Raw genomic sequence first — 15,857 nt, forward strand, 5'->3', positions numbered from 1 at the left:
TGCACTGAACTTCTTTGGTTAACCATGGAAAAGCCTGGACTGAGTGGGATCTGTCCTGTAAACTCCTGTATATTCTTGCCCACCATGCTGCAGCTCAATTTCAGGATCTTGGCAATCTTATAGCCTAGGCCATCTCTATGTAGAGCAAAACCATACATCAGGTTAGACAACTATTTACATTTAGGTAATACATATCTCCAGCAGCCTGGCCTTTTTCTCAGTCAAACACAAATGTTTACTGGTACTCTATAATTCTATTTGTTCCTGATCCATGCCATTACTGATTTGTTACTGTTACTCTGGAGAATACTGTACTACTAAACCCAATAACTAAACCCCAAGGCCGAAGCCCGGGGTGTAAACCCCTATTGCTTACCCCTTAAAAATTAGCTTTTATTATTTATGGTTAAAAAATAATTCCCACAACAAAAAAATTAAAACTGACAACCATGTGATCAGAATAAAAAAGAGAAAACAGGATCCCTTCGATGAGACCAGTCTATGAGGTGCTATGAGGTGGGGGATTAGGCATGTGTGTCCTTCCCCTATGTTGGTACACAGTTAAAGTAAAACAGCCTGTGGGGCGCTGACAGATCTGCTTGGTAAAGATAGACATTAGTAATTCTCCAGACCCCTGCGTGTTACAGTCAGGGTGCTTCCAAACCTAAGCTGAATGGTTTTGTTATTAAAATTGTATGGGAATTGCTGCATATGTAGTATAAAGCATTGCAGAAAGTAGCTCCAGGTAAAAATCTATGTAACGTTTAATTAGTATCACAAAACCCCTGAATATTTCCTAAGCACTGTAATTTTACTTGTTTCTTTTGCTTCATAGATTTTTATTATATCCACAATACAGTAGTGAAGCAACCTAGCAAGCAGTCTATTGAACTAATGAACTCATATTTAATGTTAGGGATGCCAGCATGTTACTATTCAGTGCTTCTTTGTCTATAGAACAATAAAGGTCCCTGGATACATCTGTAGCGTTAAAACTTGCTCATATTCACATGAGGGGTTTAAGCAACACTTATTTCAGGATAGCAAAGTAATAGATCATGCAAGGAAAACCACACAAAGTAAAACTTTGTACCTTTTTTTTAATTATTATACTTTTATAGAAACATAATGATGCCTTAAAAAATCCTACAAATACAGAACATCTCTGTTCATATATCCATGACCTCGGTTTTATCTAATAGATTATTATTTGCTTCATTGTGAATGTTAAAAAAAGTGGGATTACATGTTTTTGGCCTTTCTTTTACATTCGATAGAGCAATGCTATATGTCCCTATTTGCAAGATGCAGTACTTAAAGTACTTATACATCTTATCCCCTAGCCAAAGAATAGGAGATAAGAAGTATGATCACAAGGGTCCCATCCCTGGGGACCCCACAATCTAAATGCAGCCCCCCGAGTAGTGCCATATTTTGTGTTTTGAATGTGTTACCTGACTCAGTGCTGGACTAAGACAGCTCCATTGGCTGACACGCGCACACCCGTCCCCTACCACTGGTTCCTGGGGAGCTGAGGTGGGGGGGAGGGTTTGACCACATAACCACAAATATGCTGTTTCAAACACTGTTCTCTTTAGTGCAGGTTTGGCTACCACAGTAAGAGGATGTCTCCTGCTGTGATAGCCAAGCTGCGGCTGCAATGTTTTTTGCGCTGTGGCTGTAATGTAATTGATTCCCCACTATGGGGGCCGCGCGCCTGCAGGGGGATCTGTATGAGATGCTAGCTGCTGCGCTAAGCTTATGACACCCGTGGGCGCACGGTCCCCATAACGGGGAATGAATGTAATGTCAGCTGCAGTGCTGAGATCCCCCCCGGGCGCACGGTCCCCATAACGGGGAATGAATGTAATGTCAGCCGCAGTGCTGAGTTCCCCCCTGGGTGCAAGGTCCCCGTTGCGGGGAATGAATTTAATGTCAGCCTTAGTGCTGAGAAACCCCCATGGGTGCACGGTCCCCAGAGGTGGGAATCAATGACATTACAGCCGCAGCACAAATTACATTGCAGCCGCAGCACTTCGGCTATCACAGCAGTAGACATCCTCTTGCTGTGGTAGCTGAACTCACACTGAGGGAACGGTATTTGAGACAGCATATTTGTGGTCATGTGACACGGACACACACACACCCTGCCCCTTCAGGAACCAATGGTAGGGCGCAGGTTTGCGCATGTCAGCCAATGGAGCTGCCTTAGCCCAGCACTAGAAAGTGCTGAGCCATGTAACACATTCCATGGCAAAACACAAAATATGGCACTACACCGGCCACTGCCTTGAGATGGAGACATGACGTCACATCCCCGTCTCAGTCAGAGGCAGCACCCGGCACAGAATGCCGGGGGCTGCACCGAGATCGCAGGGGTCCCCAGTGGCAGGGGTACTGCGATCATACATCTTATATCCTAACCTTTGGATAGGGTATAAGATGAATAAAGCTAGAATACCCCTTTAAATTCACTGCTGCCAATAGTATGGACACAGCAGAGCTGTATAGTCTTATTATGCTATTTATTTTACAGTTTAGTAGTACAAGTAAATATATAACACTTTGTGATATATAGGGTATAGGGAATCGTGCTCACCCTGCAGCAGTACCTTTCTCTAAGAGTGTGAGACTGCTGTCAGAGGGGAGAAGGGGGGTTATGCCTCGGCATGTGTGTAAGACTTATGCTGTGATAGGGTCATTTGTGATCAGAGCATACAACATCATAATAACAACAAAATAATAAAAATATTATTTATAACGGCAAAACATTTTGCAGCGTTTTACAATTCTGAGAGTACAAATAATTACCAATATCAATACCGGACAGGAAATTATTACCCACTAATTATTCAAACAAGAGAAATAAGGGCCCTGATCACAAGAGCTTTCAATCTATGACATTTATGACAATATAATCTAACATCAGAAGAAGCGTTGTCTTACTCAGCTCAGCATAGTTATAGCATTAGGCAAAAACTCTACATATACAAAGTGTCAAAGGTATGCTTTTTTGTAATGATAGGTAAGCCTTAATATTTGTTTGCATTGTTTGTAAATTGTGACCTGTAGAAAACAAATGACATACCAACATCATTGTGCATTTGTAAACCAAAATGGAGCCTATCTCATGCACAACACATCAGCAAAAAGAGGTAAGCGAAAGGCATATACAGGAAACTCCACATTATTCTGTTATACTAACCTATGCCCCACTATAAGAACAAAACAGTTTTTCTGAATAATTCTTTAATGATGTGCTGCATCAAGTTGTTTGAATATGTTTTCAATAAAGTGTTTTGTTTTTGTAGAGGAACTCTAACGGGGACTAAACCAATGCTGGAGCCATATTTTATATATAGACAGTATTGTAAACATATTACAATTACTGAAAACTGTTCATTTTGTTGTGTATGTCATAAAGTAAGTTTTATATATCATATTTTTCGCCATATAAGATGCTCCGGCAAATAAGACGCACCCAATTTTAAAAGGATGAATATCTAGAAAAAAAAAGATTCTGAACCAAATACAATGTAAAGTATAGGACAGTGATCTTCAACCTGCGTATCTCCAGATGTTGCAAAACTACAACTCCCAGCATGCCCGGACAGCCGTTGGCTGTTCGGGCATGCCAGGAGTTGTAGTTTTGCAACATCTGGAGGTCCGCAGGTTGAAGACCACTGGTATAGGAGGTAATACTCACGTGTCCCCTCCGCTCCGGACCCGTCACCGCTGCCCTGAATGTCGCCCTCCATCGCTGTCGCCACATTCCCGGGGTGTCCCCGTCGCTCCGGAACGTCTCTGCTGCCTGATATCCTCGCTCTCCGTTGCTACGCACGCCACTACGCACGCCGCTCCTATTGGATGACGGGACGGCGTGCGCGACGACTTGATGACGACAAAGGAGAGCGCCGGCCATGCAGGGGATCCCTGCACGGAGCAGTCGTTCGCCGATCGGACACCAAAGGAGGCAGTTAAGGTCCCTCCCGGTGTCCTGTAAGCTGTTCGGGATGCCGCGATTTCACCGCGGCGGTCCCGAACAGCCCGACTGAGCAGCCAGGTTAGTTTCACTTTCGCTTCAGACGAGGCAGTCAGCTTTGATCGCCGCATCTGAAGGATTAATACAGGGCATCACCATGATCGGTGATGTCCTGTATTAGCCGTGGGTCCCGGCCGTTGATGGCCGCAGGGACCGCCGCGATATGACAGGGTTTTAATGTGTATTTGCCATATAAGACGCACCAACTTTCCCCCCCAGTTTTGGAAGGAAAAGTGCATCTTATACGGTGAAAAATATGGATTATATATATATATCCTGTACAGCAGTTTTAGAGTTTTTTTCTCCTCCGTTGGGGTCTCCAGTTTTATTGACTGCTTCCTGTGTATTTTGTGTTCAGAACATTTCTTCACATTATTCAGATTATTTCATACAGTTGCCTCATGCTCTCTTCAGTTCCTCTTGGCATAAAAAATCTAGGCTCACAGAAGAGACGTCCACTTAGATTTCTCACCTCCTTTAGTTCTTTATTATGTAATGTTACTTTGTTACATGATAAAATTATCCCAGTCTGTGGGCCTCAGGCATACTCTGACAGTCTACTCCAAGGATCTTGTAGAAAGAAAGACTCTTGTCCTCCAGTACTACTGCCAAAGTTATTGTAATTGCACATGACTCTTAGCTTGTCAGTGGATATCAGTCCTATGTCTGTCCATGCAGCCAGCCAGTTACCAGCCAGAGTATATAGACACCTAAAGCTGTGCAAATGTATACATAAACCTTTGGTATCTACGTGCTAGATAAAATATATACAGATGATAGAATGATGAATTTAGCATTTTTGATATCATAAGAGACAAAAAATATGCATTACCACAAGTTTTCTGGGACTTAGGGCCTTATATTCTGTGTAATAGACCCAGTGATCAGCCAACAAACAAGCAAATGAGCTCCCCTATTATATGGTAAGATGTGAGGCTGACAAAAAAAATATAATACTGGATATAAGACCAACAATGGTGCAAGTAAAAAGTTGCACAGGTGATCTCTTGTGCTGCCCTGCCTGCAGAATAGGGTAGACATGTAATAGGTTTCTTAAGCAAGTGCCAGTCATTAGACCAGAGGCTCATATCATGCATGGGTTCGCCAGTGAAATTAAACCCTGACACATATAGTAACTGCTTTTTGACTGTTCTTCATGAGAAGACCCATTGGCCCATCTGGACTATATGGATTAATGCTCAGTGCCAAAGTGAAAACTTTGTGACTTCAAAAATTCATAAAAAAATGTGTTTCACAAATAAAATTGACGTAATCAATGGGTAATCTTTCAGTGACACATTTACCTTTATTAAGTCTTTTCCCCATTAAACAAATTTTCCTATCAATACAGAATTCAGAATATAAAACCTGTTCAAAAGTATGATGTACAAACTATACAGATAATTCCCTATAATCAAACGCAAGTCAACAAAACTGCAAAGCAATATGGCTAGCCAAAATACATAGCTGTGAAAATACACATCTGTCCATGCTGACAAGAGTATCAGAATCACTACTATCATGTATAAAAACAAGGTCACAAAACAAATACAAAGTTTCCTGGAACAGCAAAGAGTGAAGAGAGACATTACAATCATATAAACCAGTCATTAGTCTGGCTGCGTGGATGGTCATCAAAAACAATGCTGGACATGGAACATCTTTTTTGATGCAAGGGTAAGAGCTAAGGAGGAGCCCAAAACTCACACTAGCTATTTATCCATCAATCTATATTATTGTAGCAGAACAGCGACCGCAGCATAACAAACATTCTGAAATCTTGTGTAACAGAGAATCTGGCCTTGCAGATGGAACGGAAGTTAGTTATTAGGAGCTGTAAAGGGCATTGATCAAAGAAATTCGTTATACATTTAATTCTGCACAAATGTGCATTTCTTTGTTTTTTCCAACACCATATTATTAAACCAATTCATACTTTTCAACTGACTAAAAATGAAAATTATACAGCAAAGCAAAGTGATAAGTAGCTGCACACATTACACCTGTCAAAAAGATGAATTCACTGAGAAGTACAGTACAAAACTGAAACATGACTTTCTTAGGGCTTCTATATACAGTGTATTTTTTTCTATCAGTTTAAAATGTATGAAAAAAGACTTTTTTGTGGTGTTTAATGGACCATTGTATTATTCAGTGCAATTGTTGGCATTTTCATTGTGAAGTACATACTATAGTATTGATAGTAGGATATATAAACCATAGACTAGGGGTCACCTCCCAGTTGTAGATGATTTTAGTACTAGTAGTAGCTGATAATACGTATTGGAGAAGATACTGTTTAGCACATGTACCATGCTAAGCACAAAAGCATCATTGTGAGCTTATATAATGCAAAACCTAATATAATATGATGTTTCCATATAATAGGATTTATTTTTAGAACTCTAATGCAATCTTTGACTTGTTTATTTCTATCTTATTTCAGCTTCGTAACAGTAAAGCTACAGGTTATTGTCTTGATCAAGGTTCTGAAGATGACAATAAAGCCATTTTGTACCCCTGCCATGGCATGTCCTCACAGGTAAACAATGCATGCATCTGCCTGATGGCGCTTATTTTTAAGGTGTACTGTTTCATGTACTTGAATATTAAGTGGAGTTTTATTTATTGCACATTCTATATTGTAGTCTAGAGCTTTAAAGGCTGGACATCTTTAAAATGAATTTTTATCATTCTTGTTTTGTGCTTTATATGGTGCAATTTCACTTTCTCCATAGGTCTTTATTAACCCCTTAAGGACCAGGGGGTTTTCTGTTTTTGCCTTTTAGTTTTTTCCTCCTTACCTTTAAAAAATCATATAAGAATATATTTTTATAGGTCGGACATTTACGCACGCGGCGATACCACATATGTTTATTTTTATTTACACTGTTTTATTTTTTTATGGGAAAAGGGGGGTGATTCAAACTTTTATTAGGGAAGGGGTTAAATGACCTTTATCAACACTTCTTTTTTTACTTTTTTGCAGTGTTATAGCTCCCATAGGGACCTATAACACTGCACACACTGATCTCTTATGCTGATCACTGGCGTGTGTTAACACGCTTGTGATCAGTGTTATCGGCGCTTGACTGCTCCTGCCTGGATCTCAGGCACGGAGCAGTCATTCGTCGATCGGACACCGAGGAGGCAGGTAAGGGCCCTCCTGGTGTGCTGTAAGCTTTTCGGGATGCACAGCGGCAGTCCCGAACAGCCCGACTGAGCAGCCGGGTTACTTTCACTTTCACTTCAGACTCGGCGGTCAGCTTTGATAGCCGCGTCTGAAGGGTTAATACAGGGCATCACCGCGATCGGTGATTTCCTGTATTAGCCACGGGTCCCGGCCGTTGATAGCCGCTGGGACCGACCCGATATGATGCAGGGACACCGTGTGACCCCGCGGCATATCGCGGGAGCCGGCGGAGGACGTAAATATACGTCCTTCGTCGTTAAGGGTTTAAACTTGGCAAAACTATTAACTTTGTTAATCCAGTTAGTTAAAATTACAGAGGACCTGTCACCACTTCTGAAATCTCTTGTCTTCCCCATAAAATAATAAAGCTGGTGTATCTTTACCTAATACTATATGTTGTTTCATTCCTCCATGAATTTTAGGAATACATTGACAACTGGGTGTTACCAGTTAGCGGTGTGTCTTTACACTATTTTACAATTTCTGACCAGTTGACAATGAGGTGGCATAGCGATTAACCCCTTTGACAATAGAAAAGTAACAACTCACAGTGTTCATTTTATTCATACACTAGCTGAGTACCTGGTGTTGCCCGATTTTTCCTTCCTAAACCTTGTTGGGGAGAAATATCAACAGCAACAGCTTTTGACTTTATATTTCGTCCTCATATATTGTTGTCATATCCCAACCCCATATCCCGTCCTCATATCCCGACCTCCTATCCCGTCCTCCTATCCCGTCCTCCTATCCAGTCCTCCTATCCCGTCTCCCTATCCCATCCTCCTATCTCGACCACCTATCTCGACCTCCTATCTTGACCTCCTATCTCGACCTCCTATCCCGACCTCCTATCTCGACCTCCTATCTCGTCCTCCCATCTCAACCTCTTATATCGGCCTCCTATCTCGACCTCCTATATTGTCCTCCCATCTCAACCTCTTATATCGGCCTCCTATCTCGACCTCCTATATTGACCTCCTATCTCAACCTCCTATCTCGACCTCCTATCCCAACCTCCTATCCCGACCTCATATCCCGTCCTCATATCCCGACCTCCTATCCTGACCTCCTATCCCAACCTCATATCCTGACCTCCTATCCCGACCTCCTATCCTGACCTCCTATCCTGTTCTCATATCCTGACTGTAATATGTGTACCAGCCGTACGGAAGTTATGTGGGAGCATACATTTCCCATTGATTTGCAAGGGACTTTAAACAAAAACCCCGACCCTCACAAATGGGGGTAGTTAAGGATAAGATTAACTATCCTATATTTTAAGTAGACATATAAGTAACATGTGACCAAGTATTATCGAAATATCTCCAGCCGTTTGGAAGTTATGCAGTGACATATATTTCCCATAGACTTGTATGGGACTTTAAACAAAAACCCAGACCCAGGCAAATGGTGCAGGGTAATGGTTAAATTACCTATCCTATGTTTGTTGTTGACATATAAGTAACATGTGCCAAGTTTCATGTTAATATCTTTATTCGTTTGGACGTGATGCTGGAACATACACACACATGTTGAGTTTTACATATATATATATATATATATATATATATATATATATATATATATAGATTTCTACAACACAGAATTCTAAATGTTACTCAAAATTGTTAGTTAAAGGGGTACTCCGCTGCTCAGCATTTGTTCCGAACACTGGAGACGATGTCGGGAGCTCGTGATGTCATAGCTCTGCCCCCTCATGATGTCATGTCCCGCCCATCCCCTCAATGCAAGTCTATGGGAGGGGGCTTGATGGCTGCCACACACCCCCTCCCATAGACTTGCATTGAGGGGGAGGGTGTGATGTCATGTGGGGGCGGGGCTAGGACCATGAGCTACCGGCGCCAGCTCCAGCATTCGGAACAGTTTGTTCCAAATGCTGAGCAGCGGAGTACCCCTTTAATGGAAAATACACATAGTATCACTTTCTGGTCATACCATGGTTATAACACTGAACTAAAGAGCACAAATACAACCTGCACACAAATAGCCTCAGCATTCGCGTAGTTTTCAATGAATGAATGAATCACCTAGATTTTATACATTTTTTACTCAGTAGAGACAGATACTAAATACTGAAACGTTATGATTTTAAAGTGACATAGGAGGAAATTTATCAAAACCTGTGCAGAGGTATAGTTGTCCTGTTGCCCAAAGCAACCAATAAGATTGCTGCTTTCATTTTTCAGAGGCCTTGTTAAAAATGAAAGAAGCGATCTGATTGGTTGCTATGGGCAACTGGGCAACTTTTTCTCTGTACAGGTTTTAATAAATCTCAGTGTTCTTTTTTCTAGTGTTCGATAATCCACAATGTGGTTTTTAAGGCAAATTTTCCGACTCTGTAGGAATTTGCTGTGTGTCCAAGCCATTATTTATATCTTTATCCCATTTCCCAGAGGGCATCTCCCCTGCTGTAGTCATTAACATTGAACTGTCATCTATACTTTGCTTCACCAATCTTAAATGTAACGTCTCCACGAATTCTTCAGTTGATAGAAACAATGATATTTCTGACCTATCCACTGTCTCATCCTTCTCCAAACTCCTCCAGAAATATTACACTTTGTCTATACAAACCATATTTAGCCTTCTGCAGCAGATTACCATCTCCAAAGGCAAAGGGGAAAAATCTGTCTGTATGCCGGAAGCAAGAGCACCACAGAGTAATTCAAGATCTCATCTAACAGGAAAGATTTTTTTCATTAGTGGAAAAGCAATACACGGTTGGGTCCTGAAGTGTTTGTACAGTGGCACAAACTTAGCCACCTCTGCACCACATTGGGTTTAAAACAAAGTCTTCAATATGTGACTTAATTGTAGACTTTTATCTTTAGTGCAAAGCCTTTAGCAATAATATTGCAATAACCATTTAGGAATTACAGCAATTTATATAGTCCATCCATTTTCACACCGAAAGTAATTGGAAAGATGACTGACAAGTAGTTTTACCGGTGCAGTCTGTTATCTCTTTCCTTGATGCAAAATTAACATGTGGTTTTGTTATATTAAGGCCCCTTTCACACTGCCATTGTGACCCGGCAGTGCAGCTGTCATTACGAAATGAGAGGAGCATAGTGGGAGAAAAATGACTGCATGCGCTTCTATTTCTCCAACTACTCCCGCTAAAAAACAACGGCACCTGTCGGACCCCATTATAGTCAATGGGATCCATCGGAACCCGTTGTTGCCCGTTGCGCCCCGTCCCGATAACATTAAAGGCAAAAACAAAGAGAGAGCCTAATGGCCATTTTTGGTTATTTTGATGACTAGGCAATTTAGTGCTTTTTCCTTCCCTGGCCAATCACAAGAGAGAATCTACTTGAAAGCCCTCTTTCTCTCTGTCATCACAGTATAGTTGCTATAGAAAATGAATAGGCTTACACTGTGAAATATGAATGTTAAGGCAGAAGGAGGTCATTGATGCATTAGGTTTGCAAGGTGCTTTGTTAGCATAAAGAATCACAGCAAAGAAAGGATTACATCACATAGCACTGATCTAAGCTGTGAATTGCTGATTATGATGATGACCAAAAGGATGTTGGGGAGAGGGAATTACATTCAGGAGGTAGTGCTGTGTACATGGTAAGAGCACAGTTGCCCACAGTTGCCCAGAGATGAAAGGGAAGCTTTGATTTACCTTTCAAGTACAGTGTGGACACCATGCACACTGTGTTTTCATCTTGGTTTCTCTGCTGCTAGACATAGAATTTCACTAGTGGCCAAGACTTTAGAACCTTCCCTTTATGTGTGTGTAAGACTGCATACTCTGGGAGTGGAAGGGGAGCAGCAGTGGGAAGTCTTCAGATTGCTTTATAAAGTCAACTATACAATTTAAAGTTTGCTTTTATTTTAATTTGTTCTTTGGTTTGTGTAATGAAACATGCTGTTACGCCTAGCGCTCCGGGTCCCCGCTCCTCCCCGGAGCGCTCACGGCGTCTCTCTCCCTGCAGCGCCCCGGTCAGTCCCGCTGTCCGGGAGCGCTGCACTGTCATGGCCGTCGGGGATGCGATTCGCACAGCGGGACGCGCCCGCTCGCGAATCGCATCCCAGGTCACTTACCCGTCCCGGTCCCCTGCTGTCATGCGCTGGCGCGCGCGGCTCCGCTCTCTAGGGCGCGCGCGCGCCAGCTCTCTGAGACTTAAAGGGCCAGTGCACCAATGATTGGTGCCTGGCCCAATTAGCTTAATTTGCTTCCACCTGCTCCCAGACTATATCTGCTCACTGCCCCTGCACTCCCTTGCCGGATCTTGTTGCCTTGTGCCAGTGAAAGCGTTTAGTGTGTCCAAAGCCTGTGTTACCTGAACTTCTGCTATCCATCTTGACTACGAACCTTGCCGCCTGCCCCGACCTTCTGCTACGTCTGACCTTGCCTCTGCCTAGTCCTTCTGTCCCACGCTTTCTCAGCAGTCAGCGAGGTTGAGCCGTTGCTAGTGGATACGACCTGGTTGCTACTGCCGCAGCAAGACCATCCCGCTTTGCGGCGGGCTCTGGTGAACACCAGTAGCCTCTTAGAACCGGTCCACTAGCACGGTCCACGCCAATCCCTCGCTGACACAGAGGATCCACTACCTGTAAGCCGAATCGTGACACATGCCTTTGGTTAAACATTTATGTGTTTCCCCACACTGACATCAATAGGGAAAATCCCTCCCAACCTACAGTTATAAAGAGGAAATTAACATTAACAATGCAGTGCAGATATTTTTACACCATTTCTGGCAGCAGTGAATCTATTGCACCTCCACAGCTGCCCGCGATACAGGTACTCTTTAAGTTTTTGTTTATACAGACTGTTCTCAGTTGTCATACGCTTTATGTAAGTTTGTCTTTATAAATACTATACATTTGGGAAGATGTAAAATTTAATAAAAAGGATTATACTTTGTAAAAGTAATGGAAAGATATGAGTATCTATGTAATTAAGACGTGAAAAACACCACAGTGCTTATCAACTTCTATAAAAGAATATTTTTTCTCTAGGTTATTGTCCCAACAAATCTTAATAGCATTTCCTTTCTGTTTAACTGTATTTACCCAAGCATAAATTCTCCTATTACCAACAGCAGCGCTGCCCTATAAATTCAAGATAACGCTCAGCTGAACACTTTGTTTTCATAATGGCTATTTGTGAATGCTGTCTTCTCGGCAAAGATATTTCTCTCTGCTGTTTATTATTCCTTTTGTAAAAAGAATCTGAGTGACAAATGCTGGATAGATTGTGTTCGTATATTTAGCTGAGTATTTTGGTCAGAGTAGAAAAGTTAACTGTTTCTTACAAACAAAAAAATTAAGTGGAGGTAAAAATACCACGTTCTTCAGCGTAATAGAATTCCAAAGGACTAACCACAGCAAGAGTAACAGTGGTTAGGCAAAATTAAGAATGCCTGTCATCTTTGTGTGGCTGAACACACTCAGCAGACTCCCACCATAATCCCTTCTCCGGCACATGGCTCAGCCAGCCAGTGACTCATTTGTCCTGATTGATCCACTCCACTTACTCTTGAGCCTACTTTTCCTTAAGATCTCGGTCTGTATGCATTGCTCAAGGATTAGACTGAGCAGTTCAACTTTGTGTCGTCTATTTCCGTCAACCCACATAGCATAAATCAATGGCATGCTCTAAAATTACATTTAAAAATCTATGGGCTGTCAATTTCAAAGTGTGTGAGACCTCAATAATTGATAGTTGTGCAATTTATTTCAGGATTTGGGGCTGTAGAGAGATTAAATTACAGTTCTGTAGTAATGTAATGTGCTCTATGTATTATTATCATGTTGTGATAAAGTTGATATAAATATCAGTGAAACTAAATAGAAAGACTACTCTTACGTATAAGAATATATTGAACTAAAAGGCCAAAGTATTTAAAGGGAATCTGGCACCATGTTCACCTGCACTAAACCCAACTTTACAAAGAGGGGTCACTTACTTAATTTGTTCAGTAGTTCTGACACTGTAATCTTCAGATGCATTCATTAGCATAATAATGATGGGGGTGGGGCGGATGGAGAATATTGAGGAGGCAGGGGAGCTGGGGGAGCCGGCTCCCTGCCTCTATTGCACGCTGGAGCGCAATGCAGCAGGAAGATTACAGTGCCATAATTCTGCATATACTGAACAGATTTAAGTTAATGACCATGTCTTTGTAAAGCTGTTCACACTATAACCCAATATATTGGGATAAGTGAAGGTGATCAGGATGTCAGATTCTCTTTAAGAGTGACACAACAGAATGGGCAGCATTTTTAGATTTCACTAGGCTCTGTTTATACTTTACATGGTCCCATCCTTTTCTGGTATTTCTGCTAATATGCAATGCTATTCTTGCTGTTACAAATACTGGAAGCCCAATAGGCCTCATTAAACTAATTGTCTGTCAGGCTCAACTTCAATGTATTAGATTACGGATCCAGCCCTGGGGTTATAGTTTAATTATAAACAGAAACCATGACATTAGTCTGAACAGAGCCTTAGATTTAATGAGTAAGTATATAATGTACTATAAATATATAGTCCTGATAGGGGAGAATGACAGACTGTGGGGACTTTTTAAGGCTAGACTGAAACAAACTTTTAGTATATGCATCAACCCCTCTTGGTTTCATTATATAAAGTAATGTCTGACAACCTAGTTGACAAGTGCACATTTCCTATTGGCTAAGAACGCTTTTTAAGTGATAGTTAACAGTGGCAGAATACATATCCAATTGTATAACAAAAATATTGTGTCCATACAAAAACATATTTGTCAGATGCAAAGTGAATATTTGTTACTAAAATCTAATGACATTTAAACTCTTAGAGGTTAAAGGGTTATAAAAAAAATAAAAAATAAAAATGCTTATCATTCCTTCTTAAAATAGTCTATACCATCTGTGTCATATGATTTCCGCTCACTTACTCCTTACTGTCAGAGATATCACAAACTCAAAGGGTTTTCAGAAACGGACAAGAGTATTGAGACCCAATTACCTCCTAGCAGGCTATAACTACCCCTCCCCCTTACTACAATAAATAATTAAATAATAACTGACACAACAACAATTTAACTTTTCCGTGGGTGGGGGAACGACCACAGCTTTATAAAATGACTTATATAAATAACAATTTAACTGTAACAAAGACACTGATTGGCTTCTTACCAACCCAAGAGGTGCTGCCACACCGTCCTGTGTGGAGGTCTACCCCGGGTTGACCCCGCTTTCACCGTCTTCTTACCGCCAAGCTGTGACTTACAATAAACAGAGATACGAAAAGGGAGGGAGGGCAAAACTCCGGGTCCTGGGCAGATTGAGGGGGGAAGGGAGACACCACAGCTATAAATACCCAGGGGAGGGCCCCTGAAAGCCCGGGAAACTATTAAACCCCTGATTGGTGCACTCCTTCCCCCCTCCACCCATGGGACATACCACTATAGTTACCAACAAGTTTTACAGGCGGGGGAGGGGGCTAAAAACTTTGCCTGTATTATTTCTTAACCCCATTACTGCTCACCAGTCAGGGGGCAAGCTAGTTATGCACAGCTTGCCCCTCCATTTTACAATGGTACAAGCAATATAGTCAGGGAAGGTGATAAAAGTCATTGTCAGTGGATCCTATGGTGAGTAAAAGCAAAGTTATTATTAAAAATGAGCAATGTGTTCATGTGGGGGCAAACAATGCTGTACACTGCAAATAGTGTTCTGATATATCCCATAGAGGAAGCAGCCAGCAAATCAAAGAGCTGAAAGTCAAAGGAAAATTGAATGCCCCAATATGTTAGCAGAATAGTCATTGACCACTTTTTCCTTTTGTTTTCCTACAGTTGGTAAGGTACAGCACTGAAGGGCTGCTACAGCTGGGTCCCCTTGGCTCTACTGCCTTCTTACCAGATACAAAGTGTCTCATTGACGATGGCAAAGGAAGAACCCCAACTTTAAAGAAATGTGATGATGTCCCAAGACCAACTCAGAAACTCTGGGATTTCACACAGGTGGGAAGTTAATTAGCATATCTAGAAATTGAAGTAAAATTCCCAAAACTGTCATAGGCCAAAAAAAGCAATAAGGTTTGTGAACATCTATACAGCTGCAGCACATATAAATAGAATAGACAAATGAACACTAACCATATTCCAGTTGAGGTCCCTTGTTGAAGATTACAGCAGTATCCTCACTCATTTTTGGGAGAATGAACTAGTTTTTGCTTGGCACATACAGAAACTTTTGTAGGTAACATTAATATGAAGAATAGTAAAGAGTAATGGACACATTACAAGCAGAGAAAAGACTAAGGGGAATACAAATTAAAGAGTTGTCTGACAGAATCAAATTGTGTGTATCTGGGATCGGCTAAAAATGAAAAGAAAATCTATACTCACCTTCCCTGATTCTCTGCCACGTTTATTGCAATAGTGCCTGCTCCTGAATGAACAGTGTTTCCTGCTTTCATTTCATCACACAGAAACACCTATTTAGCCAATCACTGGCCATAGCAGTGACCTGCCCAACCAGTGATTGGCTGAGCAAGTAGTTTACAAGCGAAGGCAGAACTGCTGCTTAGCCGGGGAAGGTGAATAGGTGAATATATTTCACAAGAAAGGCAATGATGTGCTTGGTTTCAAC

The 15,857-nt window shown here is 41.6% G+C and overlaps 1 protein-coding gene and 1 long non-coding RNA gene across 2 annotated transcripts in view; one reads left to right on the forward strand and one right to left on the reverse strand.

The window, feature by feature from the left end:
• GALNT9 (polypeptide N-acetylgalactosaminyltransferase 9) overlaps positions 1–15,857 on the forward strand; it is a 377,187-nt gene that overhangs the window by 357,077 nt on the left and 4,253 nt on the right. The window contains exons 9-10 of the mRNA XM_056533112.1: positions 6,489–6,584; positions 15,059–15,226. Of these exons, the coding sequence (XP_056389087.1) occupies positions 6,489–6,584; positions 15,059–15,226 (264 nt within the window). The remainder of the gene's footprint in view (positions 1–6,488; positions 6,585–15,058; positions 15,227–15,857) is intronic.
• The window catches only part of LOC130283511 (uncharacterized), a 70,282-nt gene that overhangs the window by 33,968 nt on the left and 20,457 nt on the right, over positions 1–15,857 (reverse strand). The gene's annotated exons all lie outside the window — the stretch shown is intronic.

Source organism: Hyla sarda, chromosome 1 (genome assembly GCF_029499605.1).
Source record: "Hyla sarda isolate aHylSar1 chromosome 1, aHylSar1.hap1, whole genome shotgun sequence".
Classification (NCBI taxonomy): Eukaryota; Metazoa; Chordata; class Amphibia; order Anura; family Hylidae; genus Hyla; species Hyla sarda.